At 37.3% G+C, this 25297-nt stretch overlaps 1 protein-coding gene across 1 annotated transcript; it reads right to left on the bottom strand.

The window, feature by feature from the left end:
• Positions 1-3125: 3125 nt before the first annotated feature.
• Positions 3126-23863, bottom strand: LOC136968372 (gastrula zinc finger protein XlCGF8.2DB-like). Its single transcript, XM_067262387.1, has 2 exons — positions 23686-23863; positions 3126-3667 (listed from the first exon to the last, which is right to left on the bottom strand). Exons 1-2 carry the CDS (start codon positions 23861-23863, stop codon positions 3126-3128), a joined length of 720 nt encoding a protein of 239 aa, XP_067118488.1.
• Positions 23864-25297: the final 1434 nt, after the last annotated feature.

The raw sequence follows: 25297 nt of genomic DNA, 5'->3' as shown, positions 1-25297 counted from the left end.
ATCAGCCTCCAGATCCTGCACAGTACCACCCCAACTGGGGGAATGAACATTAAAATCACCACAGAATATAATTGCATGACCCGGGAACTTCCGCACAATCCGCTCAATGTTATCCAATGTGCTAGTAATCGAATCACCAAATGGCCGATATAGACTAGAAATAATAATTCGTTGACCATAAACTAGCACCTCACAGCAAACGCAGCACAAATTACTTAAGTCCTGATGAAAGAGAACATCTATATCATTGTTAGAAAGAACTACTGCAGCCAGTGGTCGCCCACCATCCACCTGAAGTACACGTAACCTCCTACCTAGGCAGGCCACTGTACCATGAATCGAGTACGGCTCCTGTATTATCGCAATATCTATCTGTTCCATCCATTTATTCAGTTCAGAATTGGCCGCAACTGCCTTTTGAAGATTAATTTGCATCACAGTAATATTCTGAATAGTATCAAGCGCTGTCGTCTCCATAATCAGTTCTACTAATAGTTATCGCTTTTATTCTCTGAATAATAGGGCATTTCTTATCCAGGGCATTATGCCTTGTATCTCCTTGTTTTTCATTTTTGCAGTTTATACAGAACCTTATAGTGTTCCTGTTAGGGCAATCTCTATACCGATGTCCTTGACCACACTGACTGCAGACCGGAACTTCCTGAGTGCAATCCCGAGCAAAATGACCCATCTTGCAGCAGTGAAAACACTGCACGACAGGAACAAAATCATCCACAGGGCACCTGACCCAATTAACATTCAACTTCCCAATCCTAATCAGTTTTTTCCGTAAACTAGGCGTCACATCCACCACCCAACTAGTAGTTGGTTTATTCCTGCTCCCGAGAGCAAACTTCACCACAAAATCCTGGGAAAATTTATTTAACTCTCCATAATCCTTATAGATATCCTCATTTTGATCAAAGACATACTTAAATAACTCGGCTTTGGCAATTTCCTTTGGAACAGCATGAATTATTACTTTAGGCAATTTCTTTTTAGGTTCCTTTGCCGACATGCCAGAAATGGCCTCCACAGCCTCTTTCATCTTTTGCTTATCTTCCTTACTGTCGAGTTCAACTGCGACTGCTCCATTCCGCAACTTCCTCAGACCTTTAATACCAATCCTCAAAACGTCCGGTTTAATGTTTTCCTTTATAATCCTCTTTGTGCGTTCTGCATCACCATCTTCCTCTCCTAGCGTTGGTTGCACTATAAGTACCTTTCTTGATTCCACAGGCCTTCTATTAACCAAAGGCGCTCCTGTAATAGCCTGAGCAAAAGTTTTTCCTCTAAATCCCTGTCCTTGACCTTGTATTTCATTCAGTTGTTCCTTTATACTAGTAACCATCCGCAGTAAATCCTCCTTCGAAGACAATAAATCGATAATTTTCTTGAACTTGTCCATAATCTGGGTAATATGATCTCTGGATCCTATCTTGGATGTCTTGTTGGCAATAAGATACTGATGAAGTTCCTCTTGTAGTTGATTAGCTGTGATGACTCCTGCACTTTTCCCTTTACCTTGCTGACTGGCTAGGCTAGGGAAGTTATCATCACGCACAAACGTTAGATCCTCCTCTTCATTTCGGGGAAGCACAACTTGTGTCCCCGGAAGTGGAGGCTCAAAAGCCATACCACCCCCAGCAAACTTGCCTGAATAGGCAAACGTAAAGTAAACGCAACCTGTCTTTGGTTTCCCTTTCGGTACTTGCGGGCCTCACCACTTGGAGGTAGACAGTCACTTTCCCAAAGAACACGAGTTAAACAACGAAAAGCAGAGCAAATAGCCTGAAAAATCGCCAAAAAACACACTCGTATAGTTCACAATTGGGACCAAGGCCCCCTGCTACAGAATATAGAATGTACCCAAAGGTTAATTCGTTAATGTTAGGAGCTCATTAGACCAAGGAGGAAACAGATTAATATGTGTTACACGCATGGCCGCCATGCGTGTATGCAACTCCCAAACTGTAAATGGGAATGGAATCATACAACACATTATTTACGGTTAGAATTTTACAAGGAATTGATTGCTGAAAGATTTTTTTTACTACCTCAAATGGTTAGTTATGCACTTACATGATGTGCTCAATGTACAGTACATTCTATATTTTGTAGCAGGGGTGTTAGGTGACTAAAATCTCTCATAAAATGGGTAAAGGATCCCGAACGGGCTGTTATATATGCAAAAATATTATATACAAAAACGAACATGAATTATTAGTGACCCGCATCTCCAAATTTTCACACAGCGATAAAAAGATATCAAAATGCCATCTTTCCTGCCAGAATATCTACAGTTGATTGGCTATTGACGTTCTCAATATTGAAAAATCTACTGTTAATAATACTTTCCAAAATAATTGAAGTGTTGCCAGTTCCTCTAAATTTGAAAGACAAGGAACTATTTTTATTCGTTTGGGCGAGAGGGTCCCAGTAACGGGTATGTTTACTTAGATTGGTTACCTCGAATTCAGTTCTACTGATAAAGCAACAGCAATGGATCATAGGCCAGATGGCCAAGCGGTCAAGGTGGCAGCCTACCGCTCTGAAGGACCCGGGTTCGAATTCTGACGGGTGGAAAAATCCCCAGGAATTTTTCGGGGGTCTGTCCGGATATATTGGGCTCCGTCCCTTACCACCCAACTGCTCCATTGCGGGCCTGGCCGAACCCATAATGTGATTGCTTAAAGCTTAAAGAGGCCCTCTTAGTGCCCACAAGGCGGAGTTAGAAAAAAAAACGAGGCAATGGATCATTGAGTAAACAATATTGCAAATTTTCTCGTGTTTCTGTGTACGCTTATTCAAAGAATATTAAACGAGTTATTACTAAAATAGAATAATAATTTGTCCCACACTTAGTAAATCATATAAATACTTTAGTGTATTTTTACTAATTTAACTTTCATTTATAAATCCAATTAGTTATAAATTTTACAACACATTTTCCGTTTAGTCCACAAAATCGATTTTTTTACCTAAAACGTAAAAATTACAAATCAAGAAATGAAACTAATTTCTTGTTTTCAATACAATATAATTACGAGTATGTTTTTTTAAATAAATGCAACCTGCAATCATTTTTATCCATTTTTCTTTTCCACATTTTGCTTCATAAGACATTATTCAGGATTATTATTATGATGTCTCATAACATGACTATATAAATGCGATTTGGAAGTGAATTTCTGTATGCAATAATTACAAGAGAACGGCTTCTCCCCTGTATGAATTCGAAGATGATCTATCAGATGATGTTTCTGTGTGAAACTTCGTTTGCAATGATCACAAGTGAAAGGCTTCTCCCCTGTATGAATTCGAAGATGATCTATCAGATGATGTTTTTGTGTGAAACTTAGTTTGCAATGATCACAAGTGAAAGGCTTTTCCCCTGTATGAATTCGAAGATGAGTTATCAGATTAAGCTTTTGTGTGAAACTTCGTTTGCAATGATCACAAGTGAAAGGCTTCTCCCCTGTATGAATTCGAAGATGATCTATCAGATGATGTTTTTGTGTGAAACTTCGTTTGCAATGATCACAAGTGAAAGGTTTCTCCCCTGTATGAATCGTCTGGTGACATTTAAATCCATATCTCGAAGTAAATTCTTTCTTGCAAGTTTCACATTGATATTTCCGGTTCTTTGTTTTACAATGAGATAAACCTGTAAAATATGATAAATACAATTAATAAAACTATCAAAAATCTAATTTAGATTTATATATTTCTTAAATATTTAAAGAATTGACAAAGTTTTGTGTGCAGATATGAGTGTAATTTGCATCTTCCTCATAAGTTTCCTTAATGAAAATCTAAAGGTTACAACTACTCCAATCATAACATTACATCATATATACTAATTACTTAGACTAACATTGGCAAATATTTCCGACACTCATAATCACTATCACAAATTAATGTAATTTACATATTTTTTTTTCAGAACAATTTAAATGCAACTTTGCAAAATAAAATAGTTCAAAAATAATTTTAAAACATCTTCATTCGATTTTCTTTTCCCTTTCATTCCAACGGAATACGTTTCCTTCTTTGATATATTCTCGTGTCATTTCTAATGGCCGTTTTCAATTTTATTCTTCCATCAAAGTATTACACACGTCCTTCCACTTAAACAATTCATCAGTTATTACACAGAAATGTCCTCTTTTGGCCCACAGTGAATCTGCAAACAACAAAGTTGTATATCAAACAGACACGAGAATAACGTCAAACAATTATTTTGTAACTCTAATTAAATATTTCAAAATTAAAAGTAATTATACAAATTCCATTTTCGACATTTTAATGGCAAAATTTCGTTTTCACTCAAAATCTGAAAGAGAAAGGAATCCAAATTAATTTTTCTCGCTAAGGAATATGCATTTATACGTATTAACTTCTTCAATTCTAATTACACAAATATACTTTAACTTCTTTCCGCCCGTTGACTCGAACCAATTCGATTTAAAATACAAAAGATTTCAATTTTTTATTATTATTTTCGAAAACGAATTTAAAATGTATTAACTTTAATTCATTGTAGAGTGTATAGTATAAAAAATACACTTTTCTATTACTATTAAAATAAATAATTCTACTCGTACCTTTTTCAATGTGATATTTGTGCCTGCTTAGCTGCACACAGGCAGTTGATACGTGGTGGAATCATTGATAATGCTAGTCTCATTCTTCATCGACGGATCTGAGTCTTTTCCTCTTTGATGGTTTAATTTCAGTTAAGGTCGAGAAGCCCAGTTCACACAAATACATAGTTGAAAATGGCAATAACATATTAACTGCCATCTCGAAGATAGCCTGGTATCCACTTCTTATTGCCAACCAAAATGTATCCAAAGGCACTTCGAGGAGTTTTAATGTTCTGTCTGCTTTTAATTCTGCCAGTTCCTCTTGTAAATTAATCGGTAGAAATTTTGAAGTCGCAACGAATGGATCACGACCCAGTCGATATCTTCAACACTGTCTACAAAACACTTCTCGAACCTCTGCTGCCGGTGCACTAATTTTTGTTTCTTTATTTCGGGCTCAATGCTTTCACTACTTGTACTCGTCGACGGAACGCTCCGTACAAGGAATTTGTCCATCTTGAAAAAATTAAATACGTTCGGTACGCCAATAGCACAATGAAAAGTTCTAATAGTTCTTATCTCCCGAACTTTACGACCGACGAGTAGTTGTCTAGCTGTAGCACTTTTTCCGGCTATCATAGAACATAGCGAGACTGATCCGAACTTTAATTTCCCGCTTCCATGTCGGCCGACCAATCAGCGGCTATGCTAGTCATACCGGTAGCTCTATTCCAGCTACGCCACATCGCGTGATGTTTTTGCCAACGGAAACTTCCTTGAGACGCATGCGCTACCGATTCAAATTTAACCGATCGTGTTCCTCAACGATCTCTCCTCGGCAGCGTTTGTTACCAATTCAAATCGAGCAATCATGTTCCTTACATGATATCACCATGACAATAATAGATAAAAAAATAATAATAATAATAAGACTGACTAGCAATCGCAATTTCGGACTACTTCAGAGCACAGCTGAGATAGAACTGAAACATTTGCAAGATGCGAGACCTATGTTCTTCAAAGGGAAGTCTAACAATAGGTCGGTGAATAAAAATATACCGACAAACAAAACTATGAAATAAGATAATCAGTGCTGCGTAGAGAATGAAATAAAAGCATAAAAAACACAGCAACTGTGATAAAAATAGTAATGTTCAAAATAACACCAGTCGGATTGACAAAACACAACGTTTATATTGACGAGACAAACATACAAAATAAATACAAAATAACGTTTACAACTAGGTATCCACAATACACTAATCTAAGTTACAACCGACTATGTTTCGTACAAGTTCGTCGGAAGGACACCTTACGACCTCCGCTAACAGACTTAGTACTCGCAACACCTCTGAGTCAAGAAAAGTTCGTGATAGTCCAACGGGAGTCCACTTACACCAGGTTTCAGCAAGTCCCAAAGAGAGGTAGCGAGAGAGCTTCGATAGAACCTATCCTTTCCCGCCGAAAACTGCTTCTTATATAGTCGCCGGCGTTTAAATTATCAGCCAATCAGCTTCGATGTCTTCATAAAGTCCGGCCAACGGCCATTCTCCGACAGCCAATCGTCCGTCGATCGTCGATTCAAACCACAACGGCTTTCCCAACGGATCTTTTCTAACGGTTCTTCTGTAACGGCTATGGTTTTGAATTACCAAAGTTTCCGTTATCTTACAAACCGCGGGAATCGCTCGCCTGGGCGATTGCATCCACTACAAAAATATATAAATAAAACTTGATAATTAATTAATAGAATATATAAAAGTTCACGTCACACTTTTCACCTTGTGGCCGCACACTGCTTTAGAATGTAACACGGGTTCGTCTCGTTAATGAAGCGTTTCGACTGATGTCGTCCGAGTCTCTTGCATGGGTCTAAAATGCTCTGATCGTATAATTAAAACTTCTAGTTTCTTAAATATTATTTTACCAATATTAGTCTATCGTGACTATAATCCATTTATTTAATTAATTAATCAAATTTCGAATTTTCACGCAGCTGAAATTCTGATAGAACTGAAGACGGAAACACGGGCATGTAACTTTTTTAAAACTCTTTCCGCCCTGTGGGCTCTAAGAGGGCCTCTTTTTGCAGGCCCATAATTAGGCATCCGGATGGTGAGGGACAGGTCCGACATAATCCGGACGGACCATAACCTCGAAGAATTCCTGGGGATTTTTCGATCCCTGGTCCCACATAGCAGTAAACTGCCACCTTAACAGCTCGGCCATCCGGCCGTCGGGCATATAACTGTAAGATGTAAACTCCGAATGAGGGATTTTTTCCAGCCCGGAATCGTATACTCCCTGTACTAGCAAAAATTTCGACTGAACCGTACCTGTACATGCGACCCTTCGCGAGATATTCTCCTTCAAAGGTTCCACGACGTTATTTCCAGTTATCTGACCCCATACTCTCAAGGGGCACTATATTTTTACGGACCCGATCTTTGGGTGTCGGAAAAGGATTTATGGCCAAAAAATCGCGCGCGTTGGGTTTTTTAATTTTTTGCGTTCGCGCTCCTTTGCCACCGTCAGCGTTTCCCCTTTCAACATGCCCTTTCTATGCCAACATTCCCCTTTCAACATGCCCACTATGCCCTTTCTCTTCCATTCGCATCTTTTAGAGTCGTCCTCTATCTCATGTAATTATAAATTTCTATTAATATCACGTCAGTTTGCTGAGTCGGGATTCGATTCCGGGTCCTCGGCGACGGCTGTTTACTTTTTCTCTATATGCCAAGAAACATATGACGAGCCACTTTAGAACTCATATTTCAGGCAAGCAAAGATGAGAAAGCCGCTGCGTATGTCGGTCCATCCATGCTTTACTTCCTTCGTCTTAGAAAGATAATATAATTTACATGTATTTTATAACATTTTAAATTCTTTTATCAGGTTGTAAAATAAAATTTAGATATTTCAAATTTTTTTTTTCTAGAAACGACTGAAAAACTTCTATAACATATAGATATTTAGTTATAATTAAAGTAATTAAGGGCATTTCATCACGTATTGCATTGGAAATTGACGCATCGGCAATGTCTGACAACACGAAAGTTTCGTGTTGTCAGACAGCATGAACAACTGGATGGTTCGAACATAGAGATCAATTGCTTCGTCTAAAAATTGACAAAGTCCAATACTGATACGAAAATGTTCCAGCATGTAGAGCAAAGACCATCCTAGAGAAGCTGGAAGAGTCTGCTTCATCCGCTGTATGTCCCAGAATTGGCGCCATGAAGTACTGTATTATCAATCTAGAATCAATACCCGACACAGGAATTTTTTTTCAAGACAAAACACCATTTATTCTATGCTCACATGACTGAAAGTTTGCAGCAAAGATGAATGATGTTTATGCGAATGATATTTAACGTCATTGCCTACAAGACTGGACTGTAATCGTTATTTAGTTAATTGTCAATAAATATTTTTTTTTTGAAATGTCTATATTTTACCTCTACAGACCGATACTAGTTTTATGATGTAGCGATATATGTAGAGGTGGTGTTGTAAGTATTGTGACGGTCAGATTAGGAAAGTAGATGAACAGAAAAACTGGCATACAAGTAACGTGTATTCATTGTCAGGCACACGATTGACTCTTTATGCTGAAAGATAGACCGATAGTTATGTGCCACATGTATTGTAACATTTACAGCAAACTGCTAATATTTCAGAACATTTTCATAAATGTTTAAAATATAAAATGTGTCGCTGCAGATCTGTTCTTGGAACAGTGAGAGATGATTACAAAACTGTACTTATGTGTCTGTTCATCTATTTATATTTATGATTACAAAAGTTACAGTAACATGGACTGAGATAAGTGTCTGTGTTAAATTGTACATGTCACTCGTAATAACGATATTGAATATGTAAAAAATTAAAATCGTTTGTGATTTGCGAATAATCTGTTCAATATTTAGACTGTTACGAATAAATAATTAAAGTAAATTTAAATATTATGTTTAATTGTTCGTTAACTTCCTCTTAATTGAGCTGCAATTTGAAATAAAAATTGTAGATTTGTAAATTTCCACTGTCGTACGTCCGTCTGTCCTTCCTTAATCTCGAGAATGGAGTTAGATAAATCCCGAGAGCAGATGTGGAAACCTTAGATGTTGGAAAGCCCCGATTATCTATATGTGAACAAATGCACTTGAATGTATTGAACACCAGCAAACTAGGCGATATCGAAGCAAACTGGTCGAAGCAAATTCGTTCGATCATCACCCGGTTGATGGCCATCGACTGCCCAAGATCGTTTTCGGTTTCGGTTCTTGTTTTTAGAAAACAAACTACCGAGCAATAGTTCGTAGAGGGGTAGGCGAAATCTTCATTAATTCTGTAGAACTACGTCACGAGGGATATCAGAAGCGGTAAATTTGCCCGATGGTCGAAGAAAAATAATCACGTGACCATAAAAATTGCCCTGACGTCACGTCGAAAGGAACGGAATTGCCTAGTTTGCGGCGGCCTTTAGATTCCTTGCACACCACAAAGGAAAAGCACGTGTCTCAAGGATTGTGGTAAACGAAGCTGGAAGATAGCAGTGCTGTCTCTTTTCAGCTCCAAGTGGCAGGAGTTTCGTGTATTAGTTTATATAGTATTTGGTATCTCCAGTAGGGTCAGACTTAATGACGATTTTACCCTTATTAACATTTATACATTTTTTATTATTATTATTAAACTCATCCCTACTCTCAAAATTAAGATTTTTTCCACTTTATGGTAATTAAAAATATAAAAAGTTTTTATAACAAAATCTCATAACAGATCGTGCCACACACAATTTTATTAAGTTATGTTGTAATTAAAATTATAGAACTTATTTTATAAACAGGATTTCAATAGCCAGTACGCAACTCGTTGCTGGATTTTTTTATTTTTACAGCATAATGTCACATTATACATACAAGCATCCATTTTGCTATGATTTCAATACTAGATTCTGATTTTAAGAACGAATTATAAATCTTTATAATTTCAGCAGCTCTAAAAAAAACCTCTGCAATTATTATTTCCAATATGACAGGAGTGTTAGAATTGATGTATTTCCTGATAAAAACATTTTAAAATTTCATTTACGTTATACGTAATTTATTTGAACAATTTAAAAATTTATATGTAAATACTCAGTACACTCAAAAAATATAAAGTGCAATAATTCCGTCTTTATTAGCAATATTAACTTTAGTTGTATACTAAAGCAGATACTGTGCAACATCATATTGGTCAGTTTTGGGTACTATATGAATCGCTGTATTTTCTCCTGTCTTTCAAATTAGCATCTGGATCTGCTTGGATCAGTAATTGTACAGCTTTTACATGATAACCCTCAATGGGTTTCATTGGTGGAGTTTTCCCATTGATATCCTGACCATTTACATTAGGATCTCTTTTCAACAGAATTTTAATGACTGCAATATTTCTTTTTGCTGCTGCCAAATGTAATGAAGTTCGATTTTCATCGTCTTTGCTGTCCAATGACTTCAAACAATCCCTAACAACGCTCTCCTTACCCAACCAACACTCACGATACAATTTCGGAAAAGTTTTTTTTTTTCTGGTTTTTGATGTTTAGAGTATAACCAGCATAAGATTCTGCTACAGGAAGTGCTGCCATAATTTTTAATGGTTTATATCACTGAAAATTTTTGAGAAGCTTTTTCAGATCTTTATGCTTTAGTTTATTCTTATCTAAAATCAATATTAATTACTTTTATAATTTTCCATTTTTTTAACTAAAAAAGGAAGGAAGTTTTTAAAATTTTGTCCCTTTTTTCTCGTGAGAAGTGTACCTCTAATTGTAATCTAAATGATTTTCTTTCCCGTTAATTTCCTTTTCCCCCCTCTTTTTGTCTCTTTATGCCCTTGGACACTAAGAGGGCCTGTTAATCATACCGTTTTACATTGTTTCAATGTAGATTTATGGATTTGGCGATGGCAGAGTAGTGAAAGACGGGGCTCGACATATTCGTCCATGAAAAATATAATGAAATACTTAATGATTTTGGATTTCGATTAATAACTAATAACGTAATTGAAGAAACTAAAGAAAAATTTCAAAATATTTTCATAATTTAGTGGAAAATGTTTGGAATAGCCTAGCCATGTCAAAAAACAAACGTTTCCGCATGTGAGTATCAGGCTTAACCCAGGGATGAGCAACGTTTTTCTACGAGTGCGTTTACCTCTGAACACCGGTAGTATGTAACACTTAGTTTAAAATCAACAAATAATTGATATTAAATACAAAACTTTTGTTTTCTTTTTTCTAAGGATATTGGAGATCGTTTTAATATGTCTAGACGCACTGCGTGGAATATTTTAAATAAGGTTCATTTTTTCTTAGTGTTAATTGAAAATGAAAAAAATAATCTCTTGTCCATCAAGGCAGGATGTTGCAAAAAGAATGGAATTTTTTTTTACCCAATCTGATTTCCCTAGAATAATAGGCTTTATTGATGGAAAGCATATGGATATCAACTGAAGAAGCAGCAGCTTATTTCAATAGAAATAAGTATTACTCTGCCATCCTATAAGCAGTTTGTATGAAAAAATGGTATTTTTAGATTGCTATGTAGGTGACATCGGGTCAGTTCATGATGCCAGTTCATAATTATAGGGTAAACCGTCCTTGGGAATATATTGGTGCTACTACACGTGGTCAAAAATGAAGATCAACGAGCATAAATACCTCCCTCATTCAGAAAGCTATTTCCACTACCGCATTGGCTTCTTTCGCAGCGGATAACGATGTCCGGGTTAAATTTGACAATTTCCGATTACTGCAACGGTGCGAGGATCCGGCCAACCTGAAATATCTCGAACAACTGGAGATATTTAAAGCGTTTAAGAGGGAAACAGCAATTAATTTTAAAGAAATGGACTCATTAGCAGCTGCGTGGAGGGCGTACTTTGACGTAAAATAGATCAACATATACAAAACATTTTTTAGTTGCCGAGAGAAATATTTAATTCTGATAGTAAAATAGATCTTCGTCAAGTTTGATTTTTTAAAATATTTTATATAAACTTCGTATTTTTAAAACTGGAAGCCGGTTGGAACTAATATTTTATACGTGACATTGCGTATCCTCACGACGTGCAACTTTTTAAATTTTGAAATTTACGTTCTTTTACAAACATTCCATTACATCAGGGTTGTCCAATCTTTTTTACTAACGGGCCAAATTAGAAATTCAGGTACGTTCAGCGGGCCACAAAAGTACTTTATAATAAATATATGCTTCGAAAAGGTTCAAAATTTGATATTCAAATTTTAATAACAAATACATATTGTCAATATCCGATTTTATGGTACTAGTCTTAATTTTAAGAATGTTAGTTAAATGAGAATCACTCAACTTATTTCTTTCAGCAGTTTTGATGTTTTTCATGCATGAAAAGAATTGTTTACAACAGTTTGTTATAGTACAGTTTTCTAGCACTTTGATGCTTGTTTTAAATATTATTGAAATTCACTTATCGTGTTTTCTTACGTAAATGAAAATATTTTCTTTTTCGTATATCAAGCCACTTCTGGTGTGTTTGGAGATTCTGCACAAAAGGCCGTTTCGTGGCTTGAATAATGGCTTCCTTCTTTTTCGTTCTACAGTAGACGATAATCTAGTTGGAATACGGATGGAAGTAGGCGAATTAGGATGCATAGATCTTTAAACATTAAAATTTTATAAATGTAATATAAATGTACTCTACAGAATAGGCCTATAAGATTGTATAAGATATATTCTAACATACCGCTTTCCCTGATGATCAGACAGTAAATGTTCGTTTCCTTCCTCGTCTGTTGAATGATCCAAAATTTGACGATTGATCAATTTGATAATGATAACTAGACTGGCAATCGTCGCAGAAGTATATGGATAGAAAATTCCTGCCAGTCTATGATTAAACCATAAATAACTTGGCCATTGAAGATATGCCCGAATATCGCCAAATTAAATATCTTTAAAAAATTAATAAATTATCTTAAATTATTACATAAAAGATTATCGAACTTTCAATAACATGAACTTACCAGATCAAAATAACTGTTGTTATTATTTGGAATAAGAATTTTCATCATATTTTGCAATTTTAGATGTTTTTGACTAATTCGAAAGCACAAAACAAACGATTGGATTTTAATGAGTTGATAAATGGCGATGTTTGGTAGATTGTTCATCAAAGTATCTGGAAACTTCATCCATGGATAAGGTCCAATCGGATCAAACAGATACTTAAATAAAGGAACCAAATGTAGGACCGTAATGTATATCGATTTCATTCTTATTAAACAGTTCTCATTTAGAACAATTTTTAAACAGTTCTCGTCTAGAACACAATATTTAAACGTAAAAGAATTCTATTCAAAATGTGTTCGATCCTATTAGGAGTTAAAAGCTGAAATTTGGTACACAGGGCACGGTTGTTTTAAGCCCTCGCCCTGTGGGCACTAAGAGGGTCTTTTTTAGCAAGTCCATTATGTATTCGGCCAGGCCCACAATGGGGCGGCCGAATCCATAATGGCCCGGGTGGTGAGGGACGGGACCCGACATATCCGGACGGACCACCCCGAAAAATTTCTGAGGCCTTTCCTACGTAGGCTGCCACCTTGACCGCTCGGCATCCGGCCGTCAGTTAGGAAATGCACACTAAAAAGAAATTTTTGGAAATTCCTCCTGCGGAGGAGACGGAGAGAGTTAAGGATTACCCTGAAGAACTCGGCTTCTACTATACTATTTTAGATGCGGTTTTTTGCGAGAAATTGAACATATTTTTAATCCTATCTAATAATTTTCTAATTAGCCTTGGAAGAGGGCTCCTAATTCTGGCACCTGATGAAAACGAGTAAGGTCGGCTATATAACTATGAGGGAGGTTTTTTCAAGCTCCGATGGTCCATAAAACAAAGACAAGTGTAAATAACAAAATGAATTTATTACCAAAAGTTAGGTACAAACATGGTTACTTTTCGACATAATCACCGTGAAGATTGAAGAATTTGTCATATTTGTGAACGAGCTTTTCCATCCCCTGTCATAAAATGTTGCCGCCAGTAAATTGAAATCGCCCTTAACGGCGTTGGTTTGAAGATCGTCATTAGTCTTAAAAGTCTTCCCTGCTAGCCACGTTTTCAGTTCAGGAAAGAGGTGGAAGTCTTCACACATTAAAAAGTTCCAAGCTGGGTGGAAGTCTGAAAGGTGGGAGTCTTCACTACCTTTAAACACCCCGCGTATAGCCTCTATTTAGCGCCGAGCGAATTGCATCTCTTTCCTGAACAGAAAAAGTTGCTAGGAGAACAGGGATTCGAGACTAATGACGATCTTCAAAACAACGTTAGGGCAAAACGACGGCCTTCATTAACATGAATTGGCAAAGTGGCCTGTTTATGTTGATGAGACGTGCTTGCCAGCGACATCGTCATCGACTTTTCCGCTTTTTATTAATAAAAAAAGCGTCTACACTTATTGTCAACAACGCAATCATTGCAGCACATTCTTGACGAGTAGCCATGTTGTCTCTGTCAAAGTTTCGTCGGTTGCTTCCGGCACAACTTCCGATTGTATATCGGCGCAGTTGGCCAATTCTCCATATCCCTACTAGGGATTGCAATTGCTGGATCCCTCATCCAGCAATCCAGCTGGATCCAGCGCAATCTTCGACCAGCTGGATCCAGCGCTGCGGACCGCAAATACTCAATTAACTTTCTAAATAATGGCCCAAAAGTCTACGTTGTCGGCGTTGCCGCTTTGCTACGTGCGCTATCGCTCGGCGACGAGAGTGACGTTGCCGTTCAATGCGGCACGTGCTACACCCCCTCTCTACACCGCACTGTCAGCCCTTTTGCCTCTGCTGATGTAATTGCCAGTTGACTTTCCGCTCTCGCTAAATAAAGTGTCTTCGCGCTAAATAAAATAAGTAACTCCTCTCCTAGTCTTGGTGCATAATTCTAATTTACGGTCAGTTGTGACGTCAAAGAATCACGTGACGAAACGATTTATGATTATTTAAAGATCCTGAAACCAACTAACGTAGAGGTAGAAAGGGCCTTCTCCGCAGCGGGATATATATACAGTTCATTAAGAAGTAGGTTGGGAGACAACACCATCAATACCATTTGTTTCTTGAGATCCTACTTCCAGAAAAGTCAAAAAAATTAACAGAAGTGATTGATTTAATTTTATTTAATCCTTTAAAATACTTTATTCAAGACAAGACTAATATTATAAGGTGACCAACCGTCCTCCTTTTGTAAGTTCTGTCCACCCTCGACACCCGACTGTGAAAAAATAAGTCGCGAAATAAACCTTGACAACGCGCTTTAACATTAAGTCATGGAAAGTTCGACCTACTCAACAACCCATGACTAAAATAAAAAAAAAAGGTCAACGGATTCACGCTAGTCAATATAAACCTATGTGTTGATATTGCTTATTTGATATAGCGTTCAAGTTTGCTCGAGTAAGCCTCATAAGGTAACTCTTCCCCCTGCTCCGCCACAAGGCACTACAGGGTTTTAGAGACTATGCCTTAATCATGGACCTTGGTCTCTCACCCGAAGGTAGTCACTGACTCTTGTTTTTAGTTGGGGCGCCGAGAGCATCTCTTGGGCTTCCATCCGTCCTCTTAGCCCCAATTCGCTAACTTGGCATAACTTTTATTTGATGTGCAACCTGTTCTGCACTTATAACAGCTCTGTCCCTTTAGCTCACAAGTCTCTAACACTATCAGAATGATAGTCGGTCAGCGGGGACTTCCTTCCCTACAAGAAGGGGACCCATCAATGCGTCCACTAAGTCAGGGTCTAAAGATCAAAAAGATCTATGACCCGTGCCATCAATTTCTTAAGTTTTATTAAGTTTCCTTTACTTGCTGCTAGCGTTCTAAGTACTTGTTCTGGAGGGCTTGGACCAGTCGACTTGGCAAGCCCCTCGGCGGAAATCCTCTGTAAGAGGACAGTCAAGTACGTAGTGTCTCGCGTCGCCGCGAGGACACCCACAGGAGCAGCAACCATCTCCTTGTCAAACTTGGACTTGAAATGAGGAAACCTCCCGTGTCCGGTCAATATTTGCGTTATCATCCTACAATAACTCACTGGGGTAAGGCCAACGTCAGGCATGAAGGCGTAGGTTGACCTACCTACTGTACTTAGAGTCCAGCGCTCTTGCCAGTATTTCATTGATCGCTGGGTACCTTTTATGTATGTCAGTAGGGTACCTTTTATGTATGTCAGTAGGGTACCTTTTATGTATGTAGTCGAGGGTTCTACCATCTTCGTTACAAATGGGCCCTTGGCCCCCGCCATGGCCAATTGGTCGGCACGCTCGTTGCCTGGGATCCCGATGTGGCTTCGGACCCACCTCAAAGCAACGTGTCGTTCGTGCCTCGCCCTCAGTACCCTACCTCTGATCTCGTGTACCAATTCGTCTCTATGATACCCGTCACTCAGTGCCTGAAGTAACGACTGGCGTGAGTAAACCGTGACCGGCCCTGGACCCGGATGTAATAGGATCCACTGGGACGCCCCCTCGAGGGCCACCAGTTCCGCCTGGAACACGGACGCCTCCTCGTTCAATCTGACTGACTGAGAGTACACATGTACCCCATCTGAATAGACGCAGTACGCGGCGCCTACTGAGCTACCGTCTTTAGAGCTATCGGTGTATATTTCAACACCAATTCCTGTCGGTTCACCGACATCCCAGTCAAGTCCAATCCTATAGACTGGATGGATCTTTAAAACACGTCTCTAAGTCTGACTGGGTACATCTGATTACAATGCCTAGCCTCGATACTCTCCACAGTTGTCCTGTAGAAGGCCGCCTCTTGGCTGACAACCAGAGGCAATTTTAGCAGCCCAGCCAAGACTAGGGCCGCCTCCGTGGACACAGTTCTGTACGCTCTAGTGATCCGCAGTGCGGCGGGTCTCTGGATAGTGAGCAGCGTCCTGCTCTGCTTGACGTTGGCGGACTTCTTCCACCAGATACCACAGGCGTAGCAGACAACACGCTCTACACTCATCTTGTAGATCAGCGGTTCTCAACCTTTTTTTGACCAGGGACCACTTTGATTTCATTGTTGTTATCAGGGACCACAAGATTTAAGAATAATAAACAGTGTCAATCTAAAAATAAACTTTAATCAAAACTGTTAACATAAGAAATCGTTAAACTCAAGAGTAACATGCTTTAACAGTACTATTATAATAGAAAAGATAATATTTTTCGTAAAAATTAAATTCAGTTTGTATCAATGTAGGAATAATAATTTAAAATGAATAAAAGTTTTAAATCTTTCGCGGACCATATTTTAGCTCTTGCGGACCACTGGTGGTCCGCGGACCACTGGTTGGGAACCGCTGTTGTAGATGGATCAAAGCGCGTGCCCGCTGAGGCCATAATCCTGTCTCGCTAGTCTCGATAGTGCCGCTATCGTGAGGTTCGTCCCTTCACTCCTCAGGTGCGGCGTCCAACATAGTGTCGGGTCGATGATAACACCGAGGTACTTTAACTCATTCGCCCTTCGGATGGGGTTGCCCCGAATCCGGTATATTGGTCGGCGAGCCAACACACCAGTCCGGGCCACCGTCAGGGCCTCCGATTTCTCGGGGCTGAAGGATAGCTTGTGCATTTCTCCCCAGCGAACGAGTCGTTCTATGGCTTCGTTGCCGCGAGACTCTATCTCGCTACGACTGTAACCCGCAACTACTAACAACAGATCATCAGCATAAGCCTGCAGCTGGACGTCGTCCGGAAGGACTAGTCTCAGCGTCGTGTCCGCTAGAACGTTCCAGAGTAATGGTCTGAAACAGGATCCATGGAGACAACTCCTCTCCAGTACCTTCTGGAAACTCCTACTGGGTGTGTGGTAAACTACCGTGCGGTCGCTCAGGAAACTCCTGGAAAGCAATACAAGGTTGGTCGGCAGGTTTGCCTTCCGCAGTTCCCCCACGATGGATGGCCACCAGACATTGTCAAAAGCCCCCGCGACGTCCATCGAAACGAGCGACGTGTGGAGACCCTGCTGGCGGTTCTGGTATACCAGGTTGACCGCCCGATGTAAGTTCGCTCGAGTGCGGGCATTACAATCCAATAATCCGATACTGTTTTATAAAACAGTTAAGAATGGTGACACCTACGGTATGACTTGGGTGACACCACGATATCCGCCCCGGGTGTCACCCACGCTAGCTACTCCACTGCGCATGTAGTAGAGATTATTATAGTGTATTATTATAGCAATGAATAAAATGTTTCTTTTATTACAATATTTTTTCCTTCAATTTATGTGTCCTCCTTTCCATTATAAAAAAGTTGGTCACCTTAATATTTTATAACTTCTACTCTAATTCTTTTTTTTTTTTTTTTTTTTTTTTTTAACTCTTTCCGCCCTGTGGGCACTAAGAGGGCCTCTTTTAGAAGGCCCATTATGGGTTCGGCCAGGCCCACAATGGGGCGACCGGGTGGTGAGGGACGGGGCCCGACATATCCGAACGGACCACCCCCCGAAAAATTCCTGGGGATTTTCGACCCGTTCGGATTCGATCCCGGGTCCCCCAGAGCGGTAGGCTGCCACCTTGACCGCTCGGCCAATATTTTATAACTTCTACTCTAATTCTATTAACTTAGAGTTTTTAACTTTTATTTTATACTTTTCTCACTTTTATTCAATTTACTGGCAGCAACATTTTATGGGATGGAAAAGCTAGTTCACAAATATGACAAATTCTTCAATCTTCACGGTGATTATGTCGAAAAGTAACCATGTTTGTACCTAACTTTTGGTAATAAATTCATTTTGTTATTTACACTTGTCTTTGTTTTATGGACCATCGGAGCTTGAAAAAAACCTCCCTCATAGTTATATAGCCGACCTTACTCGTTTTCATCAGGTGCCAGAATTAGGAGCCCTCTTCCAAGGCTAATTAGAAAATTATTAGATAGGATTAAAAATATGTTCAATTTCTCGCAAAAAACCGCATCTAAAATAGTATAGTAGAAGCCGAGTTCTTCAGGGTAATCCTTAACTCTCTCCGTCTCCTCCGCAGGAGGAATTTCCAAAAATTTCTTTTTAGTGTGCATTTCCTAACTGACGGCCGGATGCCGAGCGGTCAAGGTGGCAGCCTACGTAGGAAAGGCCTCAGAAATTTTTCGGGGTGGTCCGTCCGGATATGTCGGGTCCCGTCCCTCACCACCCGGGCCATTATGGATTCGGCCGCCCCATTGTGGGCCTGGCCGAATACATAATGGACTTGCTAAAAAAGACCCTCTTAGTGCCCACAGGGCGAGGGCTTAAAACAACCGTGCCCTGTGTACCAAATTTCAGCTTTTAACTCCTAATAGGATCGAACACATTTTGAATAGAATTCTTTTACGTTTAAATATTGTGTTCTAGACGAGAACTGTTTAAAAATTGTTCTAAATGAGAACTGTTTAATAAGAATGAAATCGATATACATTACGGTCCTACATTTGGTTCCTTTATTTAAGTATCTGTTTGATCCGATTGGACCTTATCCATGGATGAAGTTTCCAGATACTTTGATGAACAATCTACCAAACATCGCCATTTATCAACTCATTAAAATCCAATCGTTTGTTTTGTGCTTTCGAATTAGTCAAAAACATCTAAAATTGCAAAATATGATGAAAATTCTTATTCCAAATAATAACAACAGTTATTTTGATCTGGTAAGTTCATGTTATTGAAAGTTCGATAATCTTTTATGTAATAATTTAAGATAATTTATTAATTTTTTAAAGATATTTAATTTGGCGATATTCGGGCATATCTTCAATGGCCAAGTTATTTATGGTTTAATCATAGACTGGCAGGAATTTTCTATCCATATACTTCTGCGACGATTGCCAGTCTAGTTATCATTATCAAATTGATCAATCGTCAAATTTTGGATCATTCAACAGACGAGGAAGGAAACGAACATTTACTGTCTGATCATCAGGGAAAGCGGTATGTTAGAATATATCTTATACAATCTTATAGGCCTATTCTGTAGAGTACATTTATATTACATTTATAAAATTTTAATGTTTAAAGATCTATGCATCCTAATTCGCCTACTTCCATCCGTATTCCAACTAGATTATCGTCTACTGTAGAACGAAAAAGAAGGAAGCCATTATTCAAGCCACGAAACGGCCTTTTGTGCAGAATCTCCAAACACACCAGAAGTGGCTTGATATACGAAAAAGAAAATATTTTCATTTACGTAAGAAAACACGATAAGTGAATTTCAATAATATTTAAAACAAGCATCAAAGTGCTAGAAAACTGTACTATAACAAACTGTTGTAAACAATTCTTTTCATGCATGAAAAACATCAAAACTGCTGAAAGAAATAAGTTGAGTGATTCTCATTTAACTAACATTCTTAAAATTAAGACTAGTACCATAAAATCGGATATTGACAATATGTATTTGTTATTAAAATTTGAATATCAAATTTTGAACCTTTTCGAAGCATATATTTATTATAAAGTACTTTTGTGGCCCGCTGAACGTACCTGAATTTCTAATTTGGCCCGTTAGTAAAAAAGATTGGACAACCCTGATGTAATGGAATGTTTGTAAAAGAACGTAAATTTCAAAATTTAAAAAGTTGCACGTCGTGAGGATACGCAATGTCACGTATAAAATATTAGTTCCAACCGGCTTCCAGTTTTAAAAATACGAAGTTTATATAAAATGTGTAAGAAGTTTTACTGATTTATAGTGACCAGTCTAAATAATAAAAGCTTCTTAAGTATTTTAAAAAATGTTTTATTTCTTTAAAAAAACCATAAATTGCTGGATAGATAGATAGATAGATAGATAGATAACACTTTATTGCACCGAAAATACATCTGCGCTGGATCCGCGCTGGATCCAGCTAGAATGATGTTGGTCCAGCAAAAATCCAGCTAGATTGAAAACACTGCTGGATTGCAATCTTTAATCCCTACCGTAAAAGTTTGATCGATCCAAACTTTTCTTACGGAATACGGATACGATGCGGAGTTTATAATCACGCTATATGGATACGCTTACAGCTATGATTCGGTACGGATACGGTTCCGTTATGGAGTTTATAACTCAACCCTAATATCTAAAAGAAAGTAGATGTTTAAAGTTCTGAAACAATAACTTATTGTTTGGAGTGAAATCGCTTTCGACGGAATTGAACCGCAACGGAATGAATGTGGGTCGTCTACAGTGACGAATCCGGATTCAGTTTGGGTACTGATGACGGCTGTGTTTGTGTCTGGAGGATCAAAAACGTAGGCCTCAATCTTGCCTACGCTTTGGAGCCGCACAATGCTCCCACAGCTAGTGTGATGGTCTGGGGTGTCATCACATTACAGCCGGTCACCTCTAGTAGTGATCCAAAAGACCAGCGGTATTTAATGACATCCTGCAGCCACATGTGTTGCCTCTCATGGCAGGGCTACCAAGATCCATTTTCCAACAGGACATACTCGACCACACACAAAGGTGTCACAGGACTTCATTTCACCTTTATTTTCTTCCCGGTATCGCTTCTGCATAACCGGGTAGAATACAAAGGTTACACAATTATTGATGAATGATGAAAATATTTACAAATATGTTCATCACTCATCAATATTTACAATGATGAATATATTTACAAAACAAAAAACACCACACAAAAAAAATATAGTACATTTGAACGGAGAATATGTGAATTTACAAATTCAACTCGACAATATGTATATACATTACACAGAGTGGAGATAAAATAAAAAGAGAACTCCTAGATGATAAGAGTGAACAATAATCTGCTCTGTGAAGAGCATATGTCATAAAATACACAGCAGTCATATTGATTATACAGAGGAATGAAGAGAAGCTAGCATATTATAGTTCTTATGTTATACAGTTTAATAAGTTTCAGTAAAGTAAGTTTCAGTTTAATAAGTTTCAATAATAGTGTGAATAGTTTTAAAGTATCGATACCGGCCATTATTGGCATCGGATATCAAAATCCGGCTGTCCCTGTTCAGTCTATGGCTTGATTTTGAAACGTTTTGTGCAATTAAATCTTTTAATTTTAACATAAATAACATGCTTTATTCTAGTTAGTTATTATTAACAAATTATTAAAACTGATTTCTAATATAAACTAAATGTTATCAATACTGTATCAGAACTGATACATAATATAAACTAATATTGTATCGGTCGATTTGAGATTTTAATATATTTTTAAGTTTTTCAAATAATTGGCGAATTATTTATAAACAGTAGTCCGAACTCTAAACATAATGTGTATAGATTCTGAAAATGAAATTTGAAGTAATAAATTCATTGACTTTTGGTCATTAATATTTACTATAGGCCTATAAGTTTAACCTAACCAAAAGTAATGTAAGATTTGGTTTTGGTTTCGTTGGAACGCGACTAAAGCCCAAATCCAATTGCAAAATCCAATTTCGGTCGGATCTTACCTGTTTGTGAAAAATGTAAGGATACCAGATCTGATACCCGAGGAAAAGTATCGATATTGGACCAAAAGTATCGAGTACAAAAAGTATTCGGTATTGAAGGAAAGTGTCGATATGGTATCGCTATCGTCAGTATCGGGACGTCTCTATTTGTGCCTTTTCTCAGCCACTTTGATTGAACACGATTTGAAACACCGATGGCTTTATAACACCAGTTAATTGTTCATAATTCACGCACATTTCGATTTCAATTGTCGCTTGTGTTTATTGCTTAGATCACTGTTTAGATTGATTGACTCACTACCGATAAATGAGCATCTCTTACACATTCACAAATGTTCGAGAATGTTTCCAATATATCTAGAAGAAAGCTTTGAGAACAAACTCGATATCCAAACTGTGATCTTTCTTCTAGAACAATTCACATTCACATAGAATAAGTAAGCAATTGATAAATAAGCATTTATTTTTTATCATAATAAGAAATGAAATAATTGATTGATATTAAAATATTCATTAATAAAATGTGCGAGTAATTTTAGATTTGTTGTTTAAGATGAATTTTTTTGGTTAAATTATTAACCAAAGCCTCTGGGGAGGGATCCATCATCCACATCACCCTCCGTAAGTACGCAACAGTCCCTACGTAAAATAAGACCATATTATCTTTAAGGTTAATTTTTGCATTAGCCATATACCCAGAGCCGTAACTAGGATTTTGGACGCCTATGGCCAAGAATAAAAATGGCGCCTTTTTAATTTTTGTTATTAAAAAAAATGCTATTCTAAAAAAATTATCTAATGACATTTAATATATTTTTCAACTATATATACGGTAAATAATTAAAAAAATATCTTTATAAATAACCTTATTTTGACTATCATAGATTTCACTTTGTTACACAGGCAAATGACTCCAACATATATACTGCTGCTTATCAACAATGCTATGAAGTTAATAATATCACTTTTCAATGTCAAAATTAAATAAATATTTAACCCTTTATTGGTATGTTACTGGTAACAAAACAAAAATAATAATTACTTAGTAATAAACATAAAAAATAAAAGTTTATAATTAGCATATCAGACTGATGAACGTTCACAATATTAACTATCTATTGAATAACAATCACGAAATAAACTTAAACAAGATGATCTTTTCTCGCCTTCAGATTTGCAAATTCATCTATAACGTCCTCAAAATTGGTTTCTTTAAAAATATCATTTTCTATATATAATAAATTTAAACTACAGTACTCAATCTGTTTGGGACATTGTAGAACGTAAATAGTTCTTAATGATTTTTAATTTGCCGAAACTTCTCTCACCTTAAGCAACAGTCACGGGCAGAGTAAGCATTATCCTTAATGCAATACTGATGTCGGGATAAGACTTAGAGATTCCACTTAACCATTTCCTCTAATATTTGTAAATGGTGTAAAGATATCAAGTTTTTAAATATTATTTTTGCTTGACTTTGAAAGCATCCAATTGCACTATATAAAATGCAACAGTCAGCTGCAGCTTTTTAAAATCTACTGATGGCATGGTAACCAAATTTTTTCCATTTAAAAAATCAAAAATCTATGATATTGAACGCATATTTTTAAATCGATCACCTAGTTGGGATATAATATTGTCAACAACTTCATAAAACAAATGTTTTAATTTATCTTGACTTGAAAGTATAGTTCCTTCTTCTGTTTCTCCAGGTAACAGTTTTCTTTTGCGTTTTTGCTTCATCTTGGGTATTGAATCAATTCCCAACTCTTCACATTTTTGCTTGCATTCTAACATGATAATATCATACCGATTATTTCTAAAATGTTGAAAAAAAAGATACTAATCCATTTAATAATTCAGAAAAGCGAAAAATGTCTTGTGATTTATTCTGTAATTGGTTATTTACAACATTTATTTTGGCTAAAATATTTTTCCACATAATTAACATGAAAATAAAATTGTATGATTCAATATGTCCAATAATAATTCTAGCTGTAGCGACACCATCTCCAAATGAAGAATATTCCGATATTTCTTTAAGGACTTCTATAACTTCGTTAATTTGATATTTTAAATCACTTACGGCTGTTGTATAGAACTCCCCATGGAATTTCGAAACTTTGAGTATATATCTTGTAACTCACCGTTTTCGGAAACAACAATAGGTTACATAATAATGAGGAAAGTACCAGACCAGGACTTTATTTAAAACTAATAATTTCCACAAACCACAGACAATATCAAAATCTTGTACAGCTTTCTCATAATAAAGAAAACGTTTTATCTCCTCCTCAAGCTATAAATAGTGTACAGCCAAACACAATTTCCTCGAACTTATCACTGACGTTTACCACCTTGGTCACCTGAAGCTCTCTCTCCTTTTGGTCCTGGCTGTTCCGCTTTTAATTGTTCATCCAGTGTAGCTCCGCACTGTCTAATTTACATAGGATGATGTTCCAGGATCGGGCAACAATGCAAACTAAGTTAAAAATTTTCGTTTTTTTTGTTCTTTTGGTCATTGGTGCTTGGGAGTTTGTCCGTAACAACAAAAAAAGGAACCAAGAAAAAGAAAAGAACAAAATAAAAATAACGCCCCAAAACAAGAATTAATGATCGGACACTGACTCCTTTACAATCTGAACTCAGGGAACCGAGACAAGTTCAACGATACCCTCCTTTTGGACCGAGACGAAAAATAAGAAAGTTGTCATATTTACGATTTCTTGCCTTTAACAATGCATTCTACGAGGGTACCGTTGAACTCGTCTCGGCTCCCTGAGTTCAGATATATACTAAAAGTCTCGAAATTCCATGGGGAGTAATCTATACAACTTTTATTTACTGAACGTGATTTAAAGCACCATCTCGTGTCGTTATGTCCTTTAAGTGTTGTAATTTTTTCCCATCTTCGGGTAGAAGCAAAAAATTAAACAATTTCTGGATTATTTCAAAAAAATGAAACCATCTCCACGGTCATGTTTACTGCGTGCACTCAAATTAAATTAAGTGAATACATGGCACAAGGAACAAATTTGGCAAGATCATTTAATCGTGCTATATGCGCGTGCATGCCATTATATCAATATATTCCGGCCATGTTTGCTCCGTTATCGTATCCTTGTCCTCTTATGTTTTTAAAATCTAAACCATCATTTTTTAACTTATCCAAAACTTCAATCGCAAGTCCTTGTCCCGTTTTACATTTTGATAGTACAAAATCAACAAATC

This window comes from Centruroides vittatus, unplaced genomic scaffold (genome assembly GCF_030686945.1).
Source record: "Centruroides vittatus isolate TY-2023 unplaced genomic scaffold, ASM3068694v2 contig_1450, whole genome shotgun sequence".
Taxonomy (NCBI): Eukaryota; Metazoa; Arthropoda; class Arachnida; order Scorpiones; family Buthidae; genus Centruroides; species Centruroides vittatus.
The sequence above is the reverse complement of the archived record's forward strand: the minus strand, read 5'-3'. Positions and strand labels throughout refer to the sequence as shown.